The sequence below is a fragment of the Micromys minutus genome, assembly GCF_963924665.1.
Source record: "Micromys minutus genome assembly, chromosome: 10".
NCBI classification, from domain to species: domain Eukaryota; kingdom Metazoa; phylum Chordata; class Mammalia; order Rodentia; family Muridae; genus Micromys; species Micromys minutus.
In genome coordinates, this window is record NC_137979.1 from 61,355,546 (window position 1) to 61,374,392 (window position 18,847).

At 51.2% G+C, this 18,847-nt stretch overlaps 2 protein-coding genes across 4 annotated transcripts in view; one reads left to right on the plus strand and one right to left on the minus strand.

Annotated features, from left to right (window-relative positions):
* ITGB4 (integrin subunit beta 4) overlaps positions 1 to 6,350 on the plus strand; it is a 31,759-nt gene extending 25,409 nt beyond the window's left edge. Inside the window, exons 31-40 of one of the 3 annotated variants that reach the window (XM_080922360.1) lie at positions 1,338 to 1,520; positions 1,600 to 1,731; positions 2,755 to 2,949; positions 3,362 to 3,598; positions 4,298 to 4,447; positions 4,878 to 5,066; positions 5,275 to 5,430; positions 5,512 to 5,676; positions 5,770 to 5,880; positions 5,979 to 6,350. In XM_080922360.1, coding sequence (XP_080778486.1) covers positions 1,338 to 1,520; positions 1,600 to 1,731; positions 2,755 to 2,949; positions 3,362 to 3,598; positions 4,298 to 4,447; positions 4,878 to 5,066; positions 5,275 to 5,430; positions 5,512 to 5,676; positions 5,770 to 5,880; positions 5,979 to 6,118 — 1,658 coding nt within the window. In that variant the 3' untranslated portion in view covers positions 6,119 to 6,350. Of the gene's footprint in view, positions 1 to 1,337; positions 1,521 to 1,599; positions 1,732 to 2,754; positions 2,950 to 3,361; positions 3,599 to 3,729; positions 3,889 to 4,297; positions 4,448 to 4,877; positions 5,067 to 5,274; positions 5,431 to 5,511; positions 5,677 to 5,769; positions 5,881 to 5,978 lie in introns of all 3 variants that reach the window. The other 2 variants (XM_080922358.1, XM_080922359.1) reach the window with 2 other exon arrangements.
* A 152-nt stretch (positions 6,351 to 6,502) lies between these two features.
* On the minus strand, positions 6,503 to 10,743 carry GALK1 (galactokinase 1; the record flags this gene model as incomplete). The annotated part of the gene is made up of 8 exons (XM_080924509.1): positions 6,503 to 6,690; positions 6,773 to 6,935; positions 7,018 to 7,168; positions 8,105 to 8,286; positions 8,416 to 8,551; positions 8,734 to 8,853; positions 9,191 to 9,380; positions 10,579 to 10,743. The coding sequence occupies 8 exons, from the start codon at positions 10,741 to 10,743 to the stop codon at positions 6,619 to 6,621; spliced, it is 1,179 nt and encodes a 392-aa protein (XP_080780635.1). The 3' UTR covers positions 6,503 to 6,618.
* Positions 10,744 to 18,847: the final 8,104 nt, after the last annotated feature.

Here is an 18,847-nt window from a genome sequence, read left to right on the forward strand (position 1 = left end):
CAGACCAGCCAGGAACCAAGCCTGCAGCCCGGTGAAAGCTCGCCTCTGATGGTTTCCTCTGCTCCAGCCTGCTGAGGCCCCAGCTATGTTAAGAATGCGCTGGGCTGCCGACTCCCCACCTAAGGTTGTCCGAACTTTGGGATGTCCCTTCTCCCTCCACTCATGAGCTGATGCAGATGCGACAGCTGCTCTGTCATGGTTGCTAGACATCTTCGGGGGTTGTCTGTTTTCTTTAACCCTTGCTGGCCTCAAACTTAGGGCAACCTCTCTCTGCCTTAGCCTCCTGAGTAATTCTATGCATGGTACTACCTGCTGCTCTTTTTATTTTTTTAATTTATTATATATGAGTACACTGTAGCTGTCTTCAGACACACCAGAAGAGGGCATCAGGTCCTATCACAGATGGTTGTGAGCCACCATGTGGTTGCTGGGATTTGAACTCAGGACCTCTGGAAGAGCTATCAGTGCTCTTAACTACTGAACCACCTCTCCAGCCCTGCTTTCTCTCTCTCTCTCTCTTTATAAACAGAGTCTCACCAGATAGTCCACACCAGATGTGGAACTTGATCGGTAGACCAAGCTGGCCTCTTAACTCACAGAAATCCTCTTGTCCCTGTCTAGTCCACCCCTCTACCCCTGCTTGCTTTAAAAACAAAAAAGTTTTTTTTAATTATTGCTGGGTGGTGGCAGTACTCTGCTTTAAGCCCAGCACTCAGGAGACAGAACTTGGTGGATCTCTGCGTTCAAGACCAACCTGGCCTAGAGTGAGTTCCAGGACAGCCAGAGCTACACAAAGAAACGCTGTCTCGAAAAACCAGTGTTTGTGTAGGCACATGCATGCCACACATACATGTAGACGTCAGAGGACAACTTTCCCGAGTCAGTTCTCTCCCACCATGTGGATTCCGGGGACCAAACTAACGGCATCAGGCTTGTGTTGTGTTTCGAGTTCATAATCCACTAGGCCACTGTCCCAGCTCCTGCACTTGTCACCTCTTGAGCAGTTTCTGCTGAGGGTGCACATTGGACCTCGAAACTGTCCCTTCCCAAAACATCTTGGGAAACTTCCCTTTTGTGCTTTCCTTGTTGCCGGTGTTCTGCAGTCCTTAGGGGCTGTCGCCCGTTCACCTTGCATCTATAACTGGCTCTGCCACCCAACAGGGAGTCTCTGAAGAAGCTGGTGATGCTATTTTCTTACACATCTCACACATGGTGTTAGGGACCAGGAGGCAAGAGCTCAGCAGCTGCATGCTCCCTAGCATCCCTAGGATCCAGGGCTGGATCTGGGACCAGGCTGAACCCTGGTGGTCCCCCTGAAGTACTGTCCCTCTTCCCAGGACCCATTGGACCTATGAAGAAGGTGCTTGTGGACAACCCCAAGAACCGGATGCTGCTCATTGAGAATCTGCGAGAATCCCAGCCATACCGATACACAGTGAAGGCGAGAAATGGGGCAGGATGGGGACCAGAGAGAGAGGCTATCATCAACCTGGCCACCCAGCCCAAGCGGCCCATGTCCAGTGAGTGACAGGCAAGGGCAGAGCTGGGGAACAGGAGGCCATGGCTAGGGTCCTGGCTTACTTTTTTTCCTCCTTGCAGTCCCCATTATCCCAGACATCCCCATAGTGGATGCCCAGGGTGGAGAAGACTACGAAAACTTCCTCATGTACAGCGACGACGTTCTGCGCTCCCCAGCCAGCAGCCAGAGGCCCAGCGTCTCTGATGACACTGGTGAGTGGGGTCCACCAGAGAAAGGTGTGTGTGTGTGGGGGGGTTTCTTGGTGGGGCTGTCCCTGGTATCCAGAGAGATCAAAGAGGCCAGTGTGTGCTGGCGTGGAGACCAAGAACAAAAGTGCCTTCTCAGCCTTAAACAAGTATCCAGAGCCCATGGTTTTGAAGGGACAGAACTGGGTCAACATGTTTCAACATGTGTGTACGCCTACTTCAGGGCACAGAAATTCCCAGGACGGTGCATGTATACCCATGGACAACAGCTTTACAACTTGAAGGTTCACCTACTGTGTGCTAAGTTGGGACACTCAGGCCACCTTCTGCAGCTCTGACAGAGAAGGGAGGGGGAGCCAGTAAGGTCGACACAGCCACTGTCTTTCTTCATTCCCTTCATTTCTCACAAGCTGAGGCTTTAGCTGGGACCCTTCCGAAGGGTTCGATCTGGCTATGGTGTGGTTAGATGACTCTGAGTCTCTCGTCCATCTCAAAACTAACTGGCCTTCTGAGAAATGAGATATAAACCACACAATGCCATCGGGAAGAAAGAAGTCCCTTTCTGAGTCTAAGGGCAGGATGGGCAGTCACTAGTGAGCAGAGGTTGGCATGCCAGCTGCTTTCCACAGCTATCTGGTATCAAAGTTACAGTTGTGAGAACCAGCAACCCCTGCTTGGATACTAGCACCCTAGGGCTTCTACAGCTATTCGTGGAAAACAGACGGGGGTGAGATTACTTTCCTTTGTACAGGGAGGAAACAGGCTCAGAGTTGTTTAGTAACCAGGGAAACTTCACGCTGGGAGGCAGCACAAGGCTTTCTCAAGACTTCTGGCAGCAGACCGGCTTTTGTGTCTGAGCAGAGGCCCAAACCACAGTTTATCTGGAAAGGCTGGAGCTGGGCACGGTTTTTTCCCCAATCGTCGTCTAAATGGATAACCACACCCCTGGACTCCGCCTAAGTGCCGCAGGCCACCTCCTCCTCCTGACCCTCCCCGGCGGTGCCAACGCAGCCCTTCGTTGTTCCCAAGGCTGCGGCTGGAAGTTCGAGCCCCTGCTCGGGGAGGAGCTGGACCTGCGGCGTGTCACGTGGCGGCTACCCCCGGAACTCATCCCGCGCCTGTCCGCCAGCAGCGGGCGCTCCGACGAAGACAGCAGCGTTGCGGGGGGCGTGGAAGGGGAGGGCGGCGGCTGGATCCGTGGGGCTACGCCCCGGCCCCCGGGAGGTGACTGCCTCCCCGACCGCCTCTCGGGTTCTAGGTTCAATTGAGTTGCTTTGGGTTCCCAATTTTGGTCAAGCCGCCCACTAGAGACTCCTGCCTGTGCATCCAGACAAGCCCCGGAAACTCAAAGGGGCCAGGGGGAAGCGCTCGGGCTCTCCCCAAGGGAGGAAGGATAAGGGAAACAACCTCCAGGAACTGGAAGGCAAACCTCGAGCCAGAGTCCTAGCTGGGCTGGCGGACAGCATGGAGCAAGAAAGGATTGGAAGACCTGTGTAGTCTCCTCTTCCGCCTGTGGAAACCCAGGGTTTTGGTAGTTTGAGATTAAGCCTGCCCTGTGCAACCCCAGGGCTTCGGCCTGTCCCCATGTGGCCTGTCATCCTCTGTGGGCCTCACTGAATGACCTCTCTCCCCACAGAGCACCTGGTGAATGGCCGGATGGACTTTGCCTATCCAGGCAGTGCTAACTCCCTGCACAGAATGACTGCAGCCAACGTGGCCTACGGCACGCATCTGAGCCCACACGTGTCCCACCGAGTGCTGAGCACGTCCTCTACCCTTACCCGGGACTACCACTCTCTGACTCGCACGGAGCACTCTCATTCAGGCACACTTCCCCGGGACTACTCCACCCTCATTTCCCTTTCCTCTCAAGGTGAGCGACCCGCGCTGGCCTTCCTACACTCTAATACTAGACAGCCGCCAGTCAGAACACCCGCCACACACACACACACACACAAAAGCGAGCACACGCACCTTTCTCATTCTTGTTTTGTCCTGCCCTAGGCCTCCCTCCTATCTGGGAAGATGGGAGGAGCAGGCTTCCGCTGTCCTGGACCCTTGGGTCCTGGAGCCGGGCTCAGATGAAGGGTGTGCCCGCATCCAGGGGTTCACCAGACTCTATAATCCTGGCCGGGCAGTCAGCAGCACCCTCCTGGGGTACAGGTAGTACAGGGGGTAGTCACCACATCTCCATGGCTGTCATGCTTCATTTGTCACCCAGCTACCATCACAGCCTGTGCCGTGCACGCACTGCCTCATTGCATTCAGAACCCCAGTCCACCCACAGGCGCTAACCACTGCCCTGCCTGCCCCCATCAGTACTGAAGCCTAACACATCTGCCCTCCTGGGGTATAAAGCAAAAGAACTGAGTGGTGGGCGGGTGGGGACAGGGCCAGTTGTGGAGGGGATGGGCTGAGGAGTATAGCAGACTCAAGGGGACCTCAAGACCACGTGGGAAGTGTTGGGCAGCCTGGACAGGTTAGAATATGGCTGGAGAGGCAAGGGGTAGACCATATCTCATCCCAGACCCCAAACCCTGTCTTGGACTGACTGTGGCCTTCAATAATCCAGATTCCCATGGGGCTGTGGGTGTACCCGACACGCCCACACGGCTGGTGTTCTCCGCCCTGGGGCCCACATCTTTGAAGGTGAGCTGGCAGGAGCCACAGTGTGATCGAGCGCTGCTGGGCTACAGTGTGGAATACCAGCTACTCAATGGCGGTGAGGCATAGTGACTGTTGGCTGCCATGTTCCCAGGCATACTGCCATCTCTGCTGGGCTGGGACCCCTCCACGCCAGCTGAGGCTTTATCCATCCCCCTTTACTATCCATTTCTTAAACAAGGTTTTGCTTAATGAGGCTTCTGCCTTGGGCCTCTGCTAACTGGAACAACCTTGTAAAAAGGGAATGGAACAGCCCTGGGCAGACAGTCGCCAGAGTACAGGTTCTGACCAGAACACTGGCGGGACTTATGTGTTAAGGCTTTACCCACTGAGCTGCAACTCCCATAACCCCCTACTCACTTTAATCAACAACCCACCGTAATACAATGTACCAAACCCCTGGTGTCGATGGCAGCCTAACGGGAAGGAGGGATAAGGCAAGGGCCGGGAGTGAAGGCAGTGTTTCCTGCCCTTACTCCACCTCTCAGGCGAGATGCATCGGCTCAACATCCCTAATGCTGGCCAAACCTCGGTGGTGGTAGAAGATCTCCTGCCCAACCATTCCTATGTGTTCAGGGTTCGAGCCCAGAGCCAGGAGGGCTGGGGCCGAGAGCGAGAGGGTGTCATCACCATTGAGTCCCAGGTGCATCCACAAAGCCCTCTCTGCCCACTGCCAGGTGAGCCATCTGCCCCTGCTGCTGCCTAGTTCACCACCCACCAACTACCCACCCACTACCTACCCACCTACTACCCACCTACCATTCATTCACCAACTACCCACCCACCTACTACCCACCCACCTACCCACCCACCCACCTACCCACCCACCCACCTACTACCCACCCAACTACCCACTCGCTGACGCTCTCCTTCTGCTGCCTCCAGGCTCAGCCTTCACCCTGAGCACCCCCAGTGCCCCAGGCCCCCTGGTGTTCACTGCCCTAAGCCCAGAATCTCTGCAGCTGAGTTGGGAGCGGCCAAGGAGGCCCAATGGAGATATCCTTGGCTACCTGGTGACCTGTGAGACGGCTCAAGGAGGAGGTGCCACCTGCCCTGGAAATAAGGTGATTGTGGGGGGATGGGCAAGCACCACAGGAGTCTGAAGACATCTTCCCTATGCAGGACCAGCCAGGACCTTCCGGGTGGATGGAGACAACCTTGAGAGCCGGGTGACTGTGCCTGGCCTCAGTGAGAACGTTCCTTACAAGTTCAAGGTGCAGGCCAGGACAACTGAGGGCTTCGGGCCAGAGCGAGAGGGCATCATCACCATTGAATCTCAGGATGGAGGTGGGCTGTCCCTGGTCCTTACCCTGCTCTCTCTCGGGCCTTGCCCTTGCGTAACACCATCCCGACTGACTGATCTGCCTCTGCCTATTCCAGGGCCCTTCCCACAGCTGGGCAGCCATCCTGGGCTTTTCCAGAACCCACTGCAAAGCGAGTACAGCAGCGTCACCAGCACTCACAGCACCACCACGGAGCCCTTCCTCATGGGTGAGTCACCAAGCCCAGGGGACCCTGACTGGGAATAGCCAGTGTGGAGAGGAGCTGGGACCTGTACCCCTCCTCCTTTCTCATTCCTTCCCTTGCAGATGGACTAACCCTGGGGACGCAGCACCTGGAAGTGGCGGGCTCTCTTACCCGGCATGTGACCCAGGAATTTGTGAGCCGGACCCTGACGGCTAGTGGCTCTCTCAGTTCTCACACGGACCAACAGTTCTTCCAAACCTGAGACGCCCCAGGAACCTGGGCCCCTCTCCTCAGCTGTTCTACCCATCTGCATGCTGACCACAGAGCCAGCACTTGTAGTCGGAGAGGAGGAGGGTGGGTGCCGTCCAGGAAGCGTGAAGTGGGCAGAGGTGACACGGGGCCTTCCTGACTGCATCCAAACCCACATGTAACCAAAAAACAAAAACCGGAGCCGGCACAAGGGCCCACCTCTTGGTTTGCACTTAATAAAAGACTTTGCTACTGCTTAGCCTCCTGTCCATCTTTTACAGACCAGGGTGATGTCCATCTACAGTAGGAACAATGACTCCCACGGTCCCCATTCTTTGACACCCCCAGGGCACATACCCACCTCTAGAGGCAGGTGGCTACCACCATTGAGAGGCACTCGTTTATTAAGCACCCAGATATAGGAGGAGGACACCCAAAGCAGAGCTGCAGTACACACCTGCTGCCTCTGCCTTATGCCTGTGCGTCCGTCAGTCACACAGTCACGGGGGCGCCTCACAAGCTCAGCACCTGGGCTCCTTCGGCAGCCTGAGTGAGGTAGAAGGTGACCTTCCCTCTGTACTGTTCCTACGGGAGAAGTGAGGCTGAGGAATGGGTGGCCTGGGCACCCACCTGGCCTGCCCTCCCGGGCTCTGGGGAGCACACCCACCTGTATGTGATGCATGACAAGGGGAGCAACGGAGGCCTCCAGCAGCGTGACGGTGCAGCCACCAAAGCCGCCACCTGTCATGCGACTGCCGTACACCCCAGGCACAGAGAGCGCGGCCTCCACCAATTGGTCCAGCTCAGGACAGCTCACCTCAAAGTCATCCCTGAAGAGGATATAGGGGTGAGAGGAACAGAGACCCGGGACGTGCCTATGCCCAAGAAGCACGGGCCACCCGGAAGGCCTACCTGAGTGAATAGTGACTCTCCACCATGAGACGCCCAAAGGCCTTGTAGTCTCCTCGGCTCAGAGCAGCTGCTGCCTGGGCTGTTCTCCGGATCTCACAGACCACATGCCGGGCCCGCCGGAAGCCCTCCTTGCTCATCAGCTCCCTGCCGGCTGAGGAGGAACAGAGTTTAGCAGCCCCACCTCATACCACCTGTTACCCCAGTGTATGGGAGAGAAACGTGAGCAGCTGTTCCCTGAGCCCTCCTCAGTAAAGGCAGGGGCAGACAGGACTGGCTTCTCAGGAGAGCATCTGAGAGCTCTCTCTTTGTCCTGTACAACTGGACTACATCTCCCCATCACTTCAGGTCCACAGAACATTGCAGGAAAGGACCTGTAAGACTCCCTACAGCAACCAGCACAGAGACCAATACACAGCAGCATGATGCCCCCTAACATGTGGCACTTTCAAGATGAATGGGACAAAGCACAGGCCTTGAAATCAAGAAAGGGCACTCTTGCTCTCTTGCCCCCCCCCCCCCCGCCTGCCACTTCTCCCCATTCCCTTCCCCCCTCTCATGGCCAGCCTCTGCCCCTCTACTTCTCTTCTTTCCTCTTCTCTCTCTCTCTCTCTCTCTCTGCCTTTACTACCCCCTTAACTCCCCCATGACCTGAATTAACTCTATTCTGTACTACTAAAAAAAAAAAAGAAAAAAAAGAAAGAAAAGAGCACTCTTTCTCTACATAGTCCAGGCTGTCCTAGAACTGACCCTGTAGACCGGGCTAGCCTCAAACTCAGAGACCCATCTGCCTCTGCCTCCCGAATACTGGGATTAAGGTGTGCACCACCACACCTGACTTAAAAGGGCAAAACTTAAGATGTGAAACAAGTCAGGGATGTGGCTCATTGACATGACACTGAGATCTATTTCAATAGTGGCCCCGCTGAAACTGGTACCCTAGGTTTGCTGTACTGGGGGATGGGAGGGCGCGTATGGTGTGTGAGCAGAACATACTGGACTTGGGGCTGCGGGAATAGACTGTACGCTGTATGGACATCCTGGTGGGGAGCCTGGCCTTTTCTACAGAAAACGGGAAGCTGGCTCTTACCTTCAAGCTCCTCCATCCGCACCTCTCGAAGGCTCTCCTTGCCCAGGGCCTGGGCCACTTCTTCGCATTGGCGCCGACGGATTGGGTACTCGCTGGAGCCCAGGGAATGGCGGACATTGGAGTTCGTGATAAGCACAGCCAACTTGGGGTCTGACAGTGGCACCAGGCTAGTTTCCAGGGACCTGGGATGAATGAAGTTGGGACGGGGAAGATGTCATAGCCAAGGGTCTGCTTCCCAGACCAAAGAGTGGGCACACTCCACTCGGGAGCAGCTGATGGTGAGGTAGTGGGATACGAGGGGAGCCCCTGACCTGCAGTCAATGAGTAACGCATAGCCTTTCTGCCCCAGCAGCGCGATGAGTTGGTCCATGATCCCACAAGGCACCCCTGCGAAGCTGTGCTCAGCCCGTTGACACACCTGGGCACGGGCAGCTATTGGCCCCGAGTCTGTAGCATAGGGTGAGGTGGGGAAGCTGGGGTCCAGGAGAGGGCATAGGGGGTGGCCACACTGGAGTAGCAGGGCTCCAACAACGATCAAAGGGACTCCCCACCCTCCTCCCTAAGCCCCGTGGAGGAAGAGGCTCTGACCATAGAGGCCTCTGAGAAGGAAAGTGGAGGCTAAGCGATACCTGGGCAGAGCTGCTGGAGGAAGGTGTATGTGGCCACTTCCAGAGAAGCTGAGCTGGAAAGCCCACCCCCCAAAGGCACTGAGCTGACCACCACCGCGCTGAAGCCAGGGAGCGGGGAAGCTGCAGGGGAAAGAAAGATGTTGGTAAAGATGGGATGCAGGGAGCGGGGATGTAGGAAAAACACATGCCTCACCATCTTGCTGAGCTCAAGGAGCCCACCCATCCTTCATTCTGCTACCCTCTGAGTGTGCTGGCTCAAGTCTTCCTAGTTTAGGGTTGCAGAGACCAGCAAGCTAGCAACTGAATTCTGGCTCCTCTAATCATAGATAGGAATCCTAGGGCAAGTTCCAAGCCTCTGGGACCTCAGTTCCTTATCTGTACAATGGGATGCTCCGACCTGGTATGAATGGGCGTGTAGGGGTGAAATAACATTAGAGAGGCAGCCCCAGTCCCATACCTGGGTAATACTGAATCACTCCCTTGACATAATTGGCCCACTGTGGGATTCCGGGCTCCAAGGACCACTGGGCTGAGGGCAGTGGGAATTGCAGTCGCTGGGGTTCATCTGCATCTTTGGATGTGGTGAGGAGAGAAACAAGCCCATCTGTCCGGGGGCTCCCAACGATCACGGTCACAAGCTCCAGAGCCTGGAAAGAGATGGTGCGTGTAGTTTATGCCACCTGACAGAAGTTGTCCATCCAGCGCCACATCATAGCCACATTTATTTTTGTTTTTAAAGTTTTTCAAGACAGGGTCTCATTGTACAGTCCTGTCTGGCTTGGAACTCTCTTTGTAGACTCTTACACTAAGAGGCCCACGTGCCTCTATTCCAGAATGCTAGGATTAATAAAAGTATGCGGGTGGAATATCCTATTGCAAATAGAAAACTCATGTCCCTTGAAGTTCTAGAACTTGCTAGGTCTCCCCAGGGGAACTGAAGCAACCAGGATTCAAGGGACAGTGAAGGGAATAGGCTTAGCTTGAGGACAGGACAGTTAAGAGCTAGCCTTGGGGGCTTAGAGCACAGACTCCTGGGTCTTCAAGGGCGGGGCCAGTGGCAATAAGAATGGGAACCTGGACTCTGCCCTTGCTGGCTTCCAGTTGTGGGCCAAAGGGGACAGATAGCGATCTCAGGCAAAAACAGGCCCAGAGGGGCACCAGACTTCCTCCCACCTGGAGCCAGCTCAGGAGCTGCACATGCACTGACAGAGACTCAGGCTGAAAGTCACAATCCAAGAACCGGCTATGTGACTTTGATCGAGTCAATTAGTGCCCTATGGATCTACCGTTTTTTCTCTGTGAATTCCAAGGGCTGGGCCAGGGGGAGTACATTTACTTTGCATAGGTCTAGGTCACTGCTGTGGGCCCAACCAAAGTCAGAGGACTAAACAGACTCCTTCCCCCCCACCCTTGTTTAAAGAATCTTAATCACAGCCCAAACTATCCTGGAACTCACTTTGTAGTCCAGGCTGATCTTGAACTCATGGCAATTCTCCTGCCTCAATTTCCCCAGTACTGGACTACTAGAAATGCGCGCCACCATGTCTAATAAACTTTGATATTGCTACCTTAGTCCTCACATTTTTAAGAAGTTTATACTTTCAAGTTGAGGGCGATGCCCTCAGAAGGCGGGCTAGAGAAGACAAACGCAACCCCCCACCCCCATCTTTGGCTTCCTGTCTTCGCACGTGGACAACTGCACGTCCCGGGGTCCCTCACATCCGCTAGACGGCCTCACTCCGCCTTCCACCGGAGGGTACCCGCCCTCCCGTATCCCCTATGCCAACCCTCCCCTACCGCAGGCCGAGCCAGCACACACAAGGCTTCCCCCATGCGGCCCCTCACCATGGGCAGCACCAGGCCCTGATTGTAGTCCGTGTGTTCCCCGATGAGGTTGACGCGGCCAGGCGCCGACACCGCCAGCTCCGGCTCGGCTCCAAACTCCTCCATGAAGGCCCTCCGGGCCTCGGCCAGCAGCTCCTCAAGACGAGGCGGTCTCCAAGCAGCCATGACGCTCGTCTGCAGCTGGGCGCGCCGCCCCGCGGGATGCTGGGGGTGGAGCCACGTGGCGCGGACTTACATTCCTGTACTTCGCGGTGCCCCGCCTACGCCATGATGGCCCCGCCCATCCCACCTGCAGAGCGGGGGGGGGGGGCCCGGGGGTGGTGAAATTCAGCTCTCCAGCAGTGACGTCCTAGCCAGGGCTTTGGGACTCCCAAAGGACTTGAGTAGCAGCTAACAGGAATGGAGACCTGAACTTTCTATCCATCCCTGAACCTGGAGCCTCTTAATGCACTCCCCATCATCATCATCAACAGCCAGAGCAACAGGAATAGCCGGAGCCTCCCAGGTCTTTAGAGCGAAGTTATGCTAAGTCTTAAGTCCTTGATCCTGTGTCTCTAGCAGGGTGCTGTGGTACACAGTCTAGAGATAAACAAGGAGAGCCAAGGTTCAAAGTGACGGGAAGTCATCTTTTACAGGCTTCTTTTCTGGTTCCTGGCGATAAGAACTGAAGTTCATCTCATCCAATGGCCGGACCAGAAGCAAGCTCAGGCCCTCTGCAATGACCCAAAGGCTACTGAAAAGTTGGGTTATGTTGTTGGCCCCCAGCAGTTGCTTCCTCCACGAGAGCCTTGGTCTCAGAGACATGACCATCTGCCTAAATCCTTCGTGCTGGCTCAAATCTTTGTCTGGATTCCTGTCCGTATCTGGTCACCTTGTGTAAAACCTAACAGAAGGACTAAAATGTAAGAACAGCGGCCTGTCTGGGATTACTGTAGGAGTTTTATGGAGGGAGAACTGTAACTTCGGGCTATAACTTTGGCTCAGCTCAGAAGTCTGTTCACAGGTTGCAGAATCGCATTAAAAAATGCAGCTTAGGGACTAGGCATTTAAGTCAAAGGTAAAAGCCTGTAACTTACTATGCTCAAGTCCCTGAGGTCAAACCCCCACGCCATATTTTTTTTTAAAAAATGATCAGCTAGTAGGCAAAAACAGGGCTAAGACTTTGTAACCTTGAAGTGGAGAGATGTAGCTTAGTGGCAGAGAGTACATACATTCAAAGAAATACACAAGATAAATGAATGTAATTTTTCTTCAAAAAAATAAATATTTTCCAAGCCAAGCACAGTAGTCCGTGTAAAATCTCAACACAAGGGAGACTCAGGCAGGAGAAGCTCCAGTCTGAAACCAGTCTGAGGTTCTTAGAAAGATCCCATCTGAAAAACTAATAAATAGGTTGTGTTATCAAAAGATATGTAAATTAAGAAAACAGAATGTGGGGAGCTGGAGAGATGGCTCGGTGGATAAGAGCACTGACTGCTCTTCCTGAGTTCGAATCCCGGCAACCATATGGTGACTCACAACCATCTGTAATGAGATCTGATGATGACCTCTTCTGGTGTGTCTGAAGATAGCAACAGTGTACTCACATACATAAAATAAATAAATAAATCTTTTTAAAAAAGAAAGGAAGCAGGGTATGAGCCAGGTACAGTGGTGAACACCTTTAGTCCCAGCACTTGAGAGGCAGAGGCAGGAGGATCTCTGAGTTTGGAGGCCAGCCTGGTCTACAAAGTGAGTTCCAGGACAGTCAGGGTTACAAAGGGAAACCCTGTCTCTAAAGAAACAAAAGAGGGGGCTGCAGAGGTGGCTCAGTGGTTAAGAGCACTGACTGCTCTTCTAGAGGTCTTGAGTTCAAATCCCACAATCACATGGTGGCTCACAACCATCTGTAATGAGATCTGATGCCCTCTTCTGGTGTGTCTGAGGACAGTGACAGTGCATTTATATATAATAAATAAATCTTTAAAAGAAAAGAAAACAAAGCAGGCCATGTTAGCACAGGCTTGTAATTCCAGCACTCAGGAAGCAGAAGCAGGGTTATGGCAAATACAAGACCAAGGTGCCTTACCTATGGCTACACGGTGAGACCCTGTCTCAAGGAGGATAAGGGGGATTGGGAGGGTAATGGGATAGAACTGATGAGACAGGACAACTGAAGGACTTTGGTAAATACCTGTAATCCCAGCACCTAAGAGGCAAAACAACATCAAATTCTAGCCAGGTATGGTGGCACATACCTTTAATCCCAGAACCCAGGAGTTAAAGACAGGCCAATCTCTTTGGAGGCACGAAGGTCTAGAGTTCAAGGTCTCTATTGAACTACATAAAGAATTCCAGACTAGCTTATATGAGGTAAGACTCTGTGTCAAAAACAAAATAACAACAAAAAACCCACCATGGGCAGCTACAAGGCACCATGCTGCTGTGGCAGAGTTGAACGCGGTGGCCTCTTCTCATATTCTCTGCCCACCACATTTCGAAATCCAACAGTCTACAGTTCTGCTCAGTGGACCTTGAGTCACTGGCTCAACCCGACCGAACATCAGCTGCTTATTTCTGCAACAGGGCCATGATTTTCTTTTTGGTTCCTTTCCGTCTAAAGTGCCCAACAATGCACCTAGGTGTTTGTCTGCTCTCATTATCGGACTTTCATTAATTCAGCCACATTATTAGACTCTCTTTTGTGCAACTGGCCAGAAAGATAAGACGCCTCAAGACTCCTAGCATCTGGCTAGGAGGCAAACAATCTCAAACCCAACCTCTTCTAATCGAATTAAACCCTATGCTTGCTAAGGAGTGGGGCCCTTAGCTTTTAGGCAGGATCACAATGTGTAACCCAGGTTGGCCTAAAACTTTTTTAAAAAAATTGTTTAACAGGGCTACAATAGTGAGACCCTGTCTCAAACACAAATAAATAAAATAAATTAAAGTATGGTGTAGTGTTAAACACCTTGAATTCCAGCACCCAGGAGGCAGTGGCCTGTGGATCTTTGTGAGTTGATCTTCTTTCGAGAGTCGATCTGTCCTCCTGGCAAACCTGGAATTCACTATGTAGACCAAACTGGCCTTGAGTCTCAGAGAATTCAGACATCCACCTGCCTCTGTCTCCCTAGTGATGGGATTAAATATCATGTCTGTTCTTATTTTTATGTTTTTCTTATTTTTTTGGTTGGTTGGTTGATTTGGGTTTTAGGAGACAGAGTTTCTCTGTGTAGCCCTGACTGCCCTAGAACTAGCTCTGTAGAGCAGGTTTGTCTCAAACTCAAGAGAGTCTCCTAAATGCTGGAATTAAAGGTTTGTGCTACCACTGCGTGGCTGGCTTTGAACTTCCTGTTCTTCCTGCCTGGGTTTCCCAAATGCTTGAATTACAGGCATCTGCTCCATGGAGGATACACACATGTAGCTGAATATCTGTTCACAGTTCCATTGCACAATTTGGGGGAGGTTCTGAAGTTAGGAGGTGGAGTCAGCCAGAGGAAATACATCATTGAGAGTAGCTTTGAAAATATGTAGTCGAGGGGCTGGAGAGATGGCTCAGTGGTTAAGAGCACTAACTGCTCTAACAGAAGTCCGGAGTTCAAATCCCAGCAACCACATGGTGGCTCACAACCATCTGCAATGGAATCTGATGCCCTCTTTTGGTGTGTCTGAAGACAGCTATAGTGTACTTATAATAAATAAATAAATCTTTTAAAAAAAAGAAAAAAAAATATGTAGTCGAGCATGGCATGGAAGCACGTGCCTTTAATCACAGCACTGGAAGCAAGAGGCAGCCAGATCTCTGAGTTCAAGGCCAGCCTAGTTAACAAAGGGAGTTTTAGGACAGCCAGGGCTATAGAGAAACCCTGTCTCAAAAATAAAAAAAACAGGGAGCTGGAGAGATGGCTCAGCAGTTAAGAGCACTGACTGCTCTTCCAGGGGTCCTAAGTTCAATTCCCTGTAATACTGGTAAGAGTTTGAGGCCAGCCTGAGCTACATGGTGAATTTCCAGGCTAACCAAGTGTACATAGAGAGGGCCTTAAAAATTGTCTTGTTACAGGAAACTTGTTCAGAAGGAAGTCTGCTTTGACCTTTGATTCTTCCTCCCATTTCCTTGCCAGATGTCACTGTACTGTGTAGAAAGGTAACATCTTAACTTGGATCCTACATCTCCAAGGACAGCCTTTGCTCTGCTGGCCAAGGAACTTACATTAGCACAGCTAAGGGGTGAGATCACATAGTACCATTCATCAAGAGCATACAGCACAGGATGGAAACACTGCCTACAGTGTCCACATTAGCTGATAGACTATGTCAACCTAGAGGTTGCTAAGGATTATTTGTCCAGACTAGGACAGGCACTCCAAAGATGTCTCTTCTGTATGGAAGATCTTTGGCCTTCCAAGCAAAAGCTAAATGTGCATCTCTTGGGGTTTTCTTTTTAAAAGATTTTCATTTTTGAATAATGTTTAGGTGTGGGCAACTATTTGTACGTGCGTGGGCCCAGAGAGGCCAGAGGTGTTGGATTCTCTGGAGCTGAAGTTATATAGATCGGTATAGAGCCATATCTCCAGCCCCTCAAATCATTCTAGAATAGACTTAATTTCTTTTTCTTTTCGTCAGAAAGAGCTGTGTGCTTAGCTTAAGTCTGGCTTCTCCCCTACAGGAACAGCCTGGCCTCCCCACATAGGACTTGGCCCCTTAACCGTCACATGAATGTCCATGAAAACATTTGCCTTGTCAAGAGCCTACCATTTCATGTATTCTGGAAGAGTATTGTTGCCATATTTCCTGGTAAGTTCTCTTTGCCCTTCTGTGATATGTAGAACAAGGGCTTCTATATCACCTGTGGTGCACAAGATTCAAGTCAGCACAGACTGAAGGGCTGATAGTCAGCTAGGCCGCACCTACAGGGTAGACCTGGGTTGTGTTCTGTTCAGTACAGCAGACTTCTTTGATCAAATACTTTCATAGTTGTGCCCTGCACTTCCTGTGCCCAAGTTTGCACAAACTGCTTTATGAAATCCTTGCAAGTCTATTGGATAGAAATTTTACAGATAAATACATAACTGAGGGACTCGAGAGATGGCTCAGCGGTCGAAAGCACTGACTGCTCTTTCGGGAAGTCCTGAGTTCAGTTTCCAGCAACCACATGGTGGCTCACAACCATCTGTAATGGGATCTGATGCCCTCTTCTGGTGTGTCTGAAGACAGTGACAGTGTACTCATATACATTAAGGAAAAAAAGAAAAAGACATAAATGAGAAGAGGGTTTTGAAGTTTGAACTTGAGTCATGAGCCCAAGCCTATTCTCTCTGCCATCCTGGTCTCATGAATATTGTCAGGCTGCTGCAGCCTTTACTCTATCTACAAAATGGCCAAGATGCAAAGGCTAGCCTCCCCTCAGTGGAGAACAATAGGCTCCAGCGCCCACAGGATGTTCTGCATCTGGAAGAGGACAGTAAGCCAAGAGGCTGGTTCTCTATAGTAGTGAGATCTGATGCTGGCCCCTGTGCTGCCATTGTACCCCCTTTCAGATCATCGGTGAGTTAGTTCCTCCAGCAGTTCAGCCTCACTGAAGCGTTCTCCCCTTGCTTCTCCCACAGTTATCTGCAGAGCCTCCTAGCTTTCTTTCTGGGGAAAAGAAATGGTTCTCTTCGGGACAGGTGGTGGAAGTGCCACCCTGAAGTTAGGCTGGTCTGTTAAGACTGGCCATTGCAGTCTGAAAAGGTGGCTCTGAGGTTAAGAGCACTGCCTGCTCTTCCAGAGGTCCTGAGTTCAAATCCCAGCAACCACATGATGGCTCACAACCATCTGTAATGAGATCTGATGCCCTCTTCTGGTGTGTCTGAAGACAGTTTCAGTGTACTCATGTAAAAAAAAAAAAAAAAAAAAAAAAAAAGACTGGCCATTGCTCTAAGTTGCATGGTGCTTGAGTGAGAATAGGACAAGCTGAGACACAGTCACATGAAGGTCTGGTCCTTTGCATGCTGGTATGTTGTGGACCAGTCAGCAGTACCTTGACAAGGAGGGACAGCGCCATCTTCTGACCCTCCATCAGACATTCTCACAGCACTCACTAGGCTGCAGTTTCCACATTCCCACAGAATGGAGTTAAGAATATAAAGCCACCATAATCTGCCTCTGCTTGCTAGCCAATAGATTCAAAGGTCAATATGCTTAGTCAATAGGTTTAAACTTTAACCTTTGCTGATGTAACCTGTACCCCTAAAAAGTATAAATACTGCTTGTTATAGCCATTCGGGGTCACTTTCTAGTCACTCACCACAAGGGGCTGATTGAGGATCGAGGCGCTGGAAAATAAACCTCTTGCATTTGCATTGGAAAAAAATAAATAAATAAAGCCACCAACCGCTAGGTCGAGTGCCCATGAGAACAGTCGCAACTGTCTGGGCAGTGGCCTTTAATCCTAGCACTTGGGATGCTGAGGCAGGTGAATTTCTGTTAGTTCTAGGCCAGCCTAGTCTAGAGTGCAAGTTCCTAGAGCACATGTGCACGTGCACACACACACAGAGATAGAGACAGAGAGAGAGAGAGAGAGAGAAGGTAAGCCAGGTGGTGGTTGTGCACACCTTTAATCTAAGCACTTGGGAGGAGGTGGCAGGCAGATCTTTGACTTTAAGGCCAGCCTGGTCTACAGAGTGAGTTCCAGGACAACCAGGGCTACACAGAGAAACCTTGTCTTGAACTGGAAAAAAAAAAAAAAAAAAAAAACCAAAATTCCAGCCTCAATTTTTCTCCAGAGTGCTACAGATTCGGGTTGTCTTTTTCTCCTAACTTTGCCCATGGGACAGTCACTGTAAGGAACTGTTCATGCCAAAATATTGATCAGAAGTCAGCTCAGCCAGATGGAGTTGCCCTTGGGAGTGACATCTCTCTAAAGGGACCCAGTGAAGGTTTAACTATCACTGGAGTGAAGGCAGAAGAAAAGCAATGAGGACCCAAGGAAGATGCAGAAAGAGAACTGTTTTATTTAGTGAGGTGACAAATATTTTCACCCAAGGGGCTCATGAGATAAGGGTAAGGGCAGATACCTGAAGGTTATGCCCAGCTGCAGAAGGGCCAGAATCAGCCCTGCTCAGTGGTAGGTTAAATATGTAGTGAGTCAAAAACAGAAGGACCAGATCATGGGTTTGTCTAATTAACAGCTATGATCTGCCATACTCCTCCCTCCACCTCATTCCAGATCTTCAGACTCAAGTCTGGATGACCACCACCAGATAATAGTGTTTTCAAGGAACCCAGGAAATGAAGAGCAGACATTTGGCTAAGGGCATGGCTCCATCCATCTTTACTGGTCATTGGTACCTCACTTCTAAGCCAGCCACTGGCAAACCAGTTTGAGTGGGTGAGGACAGGAAGTATTCAGAGTCCTGAGCAAGCTAGCCCTTGGCTGGAGGGCCTAGCTTGTACACCTTTGGAAGGCAACATCTGCACTCAAATGTGGTAGGCCAGAAACCAGACCCCACCCAGTCTCTCTTCTGCCTCCCTTTCTATCTCCCATCTACTGGTAGACACTGAGGCAACATTTCTAGTTAAAATTTCAAAGACAAAAAGATAAAAAATGTTAAAGGACAAGGGCTATAGAGAGATGGCTGAGTAGTTAAGAGCACTGACTGCTTTTTTTCTAAGGTCTTGAGTTCAATTCCTAGTAATCACATGGTGGCTCACAATCATCTGAATAGGGATCTGATGCCCTCTTCTGGTGTGTCTAAGACATCCAACAAATATAAACCCTTGAAGCCAGCTTTTTTTTTTTTTTGACCTTTGCCCCTACATTGAAAGCTTACTATTCTGCTGAGTTGCCAGATACAGGCAGATGAGTATCAAAGAGACAACTGCACTAGCCTGGGCAAACTGTATACTGTAACCAGCAACCAGCCCATCTCTTCTGAGTCAGAAGGCAAACTTCACAGCTGGGATGTAACTCAGTGGTAGAGTGCTTACCTAACAAGGCCCAGGGCTCAAACTGCATTGCACATACAGGTACAAAGCTTCTCTGAACATTCTGAGAAAAAAATTAACATTCCCTTTCACTAGATCCCAGTCCAAGGATATCCTGTATAGGCACCTGGCTTGGACCAAAAATAATCTATGCTTAGTCCCTAAGTACAAATTGCATTTGCCTTCAGACTTTCCAATAACCTACAAGCTCCAAGCCAGAAACTTGGTTACTACAGGTAGCAGCTCAATAAACCAATCCCCAGGACTGCCTCAGACTTTTTACAGACTAATTCTATCAGGACCATGCCCACTGATACCAGTACCC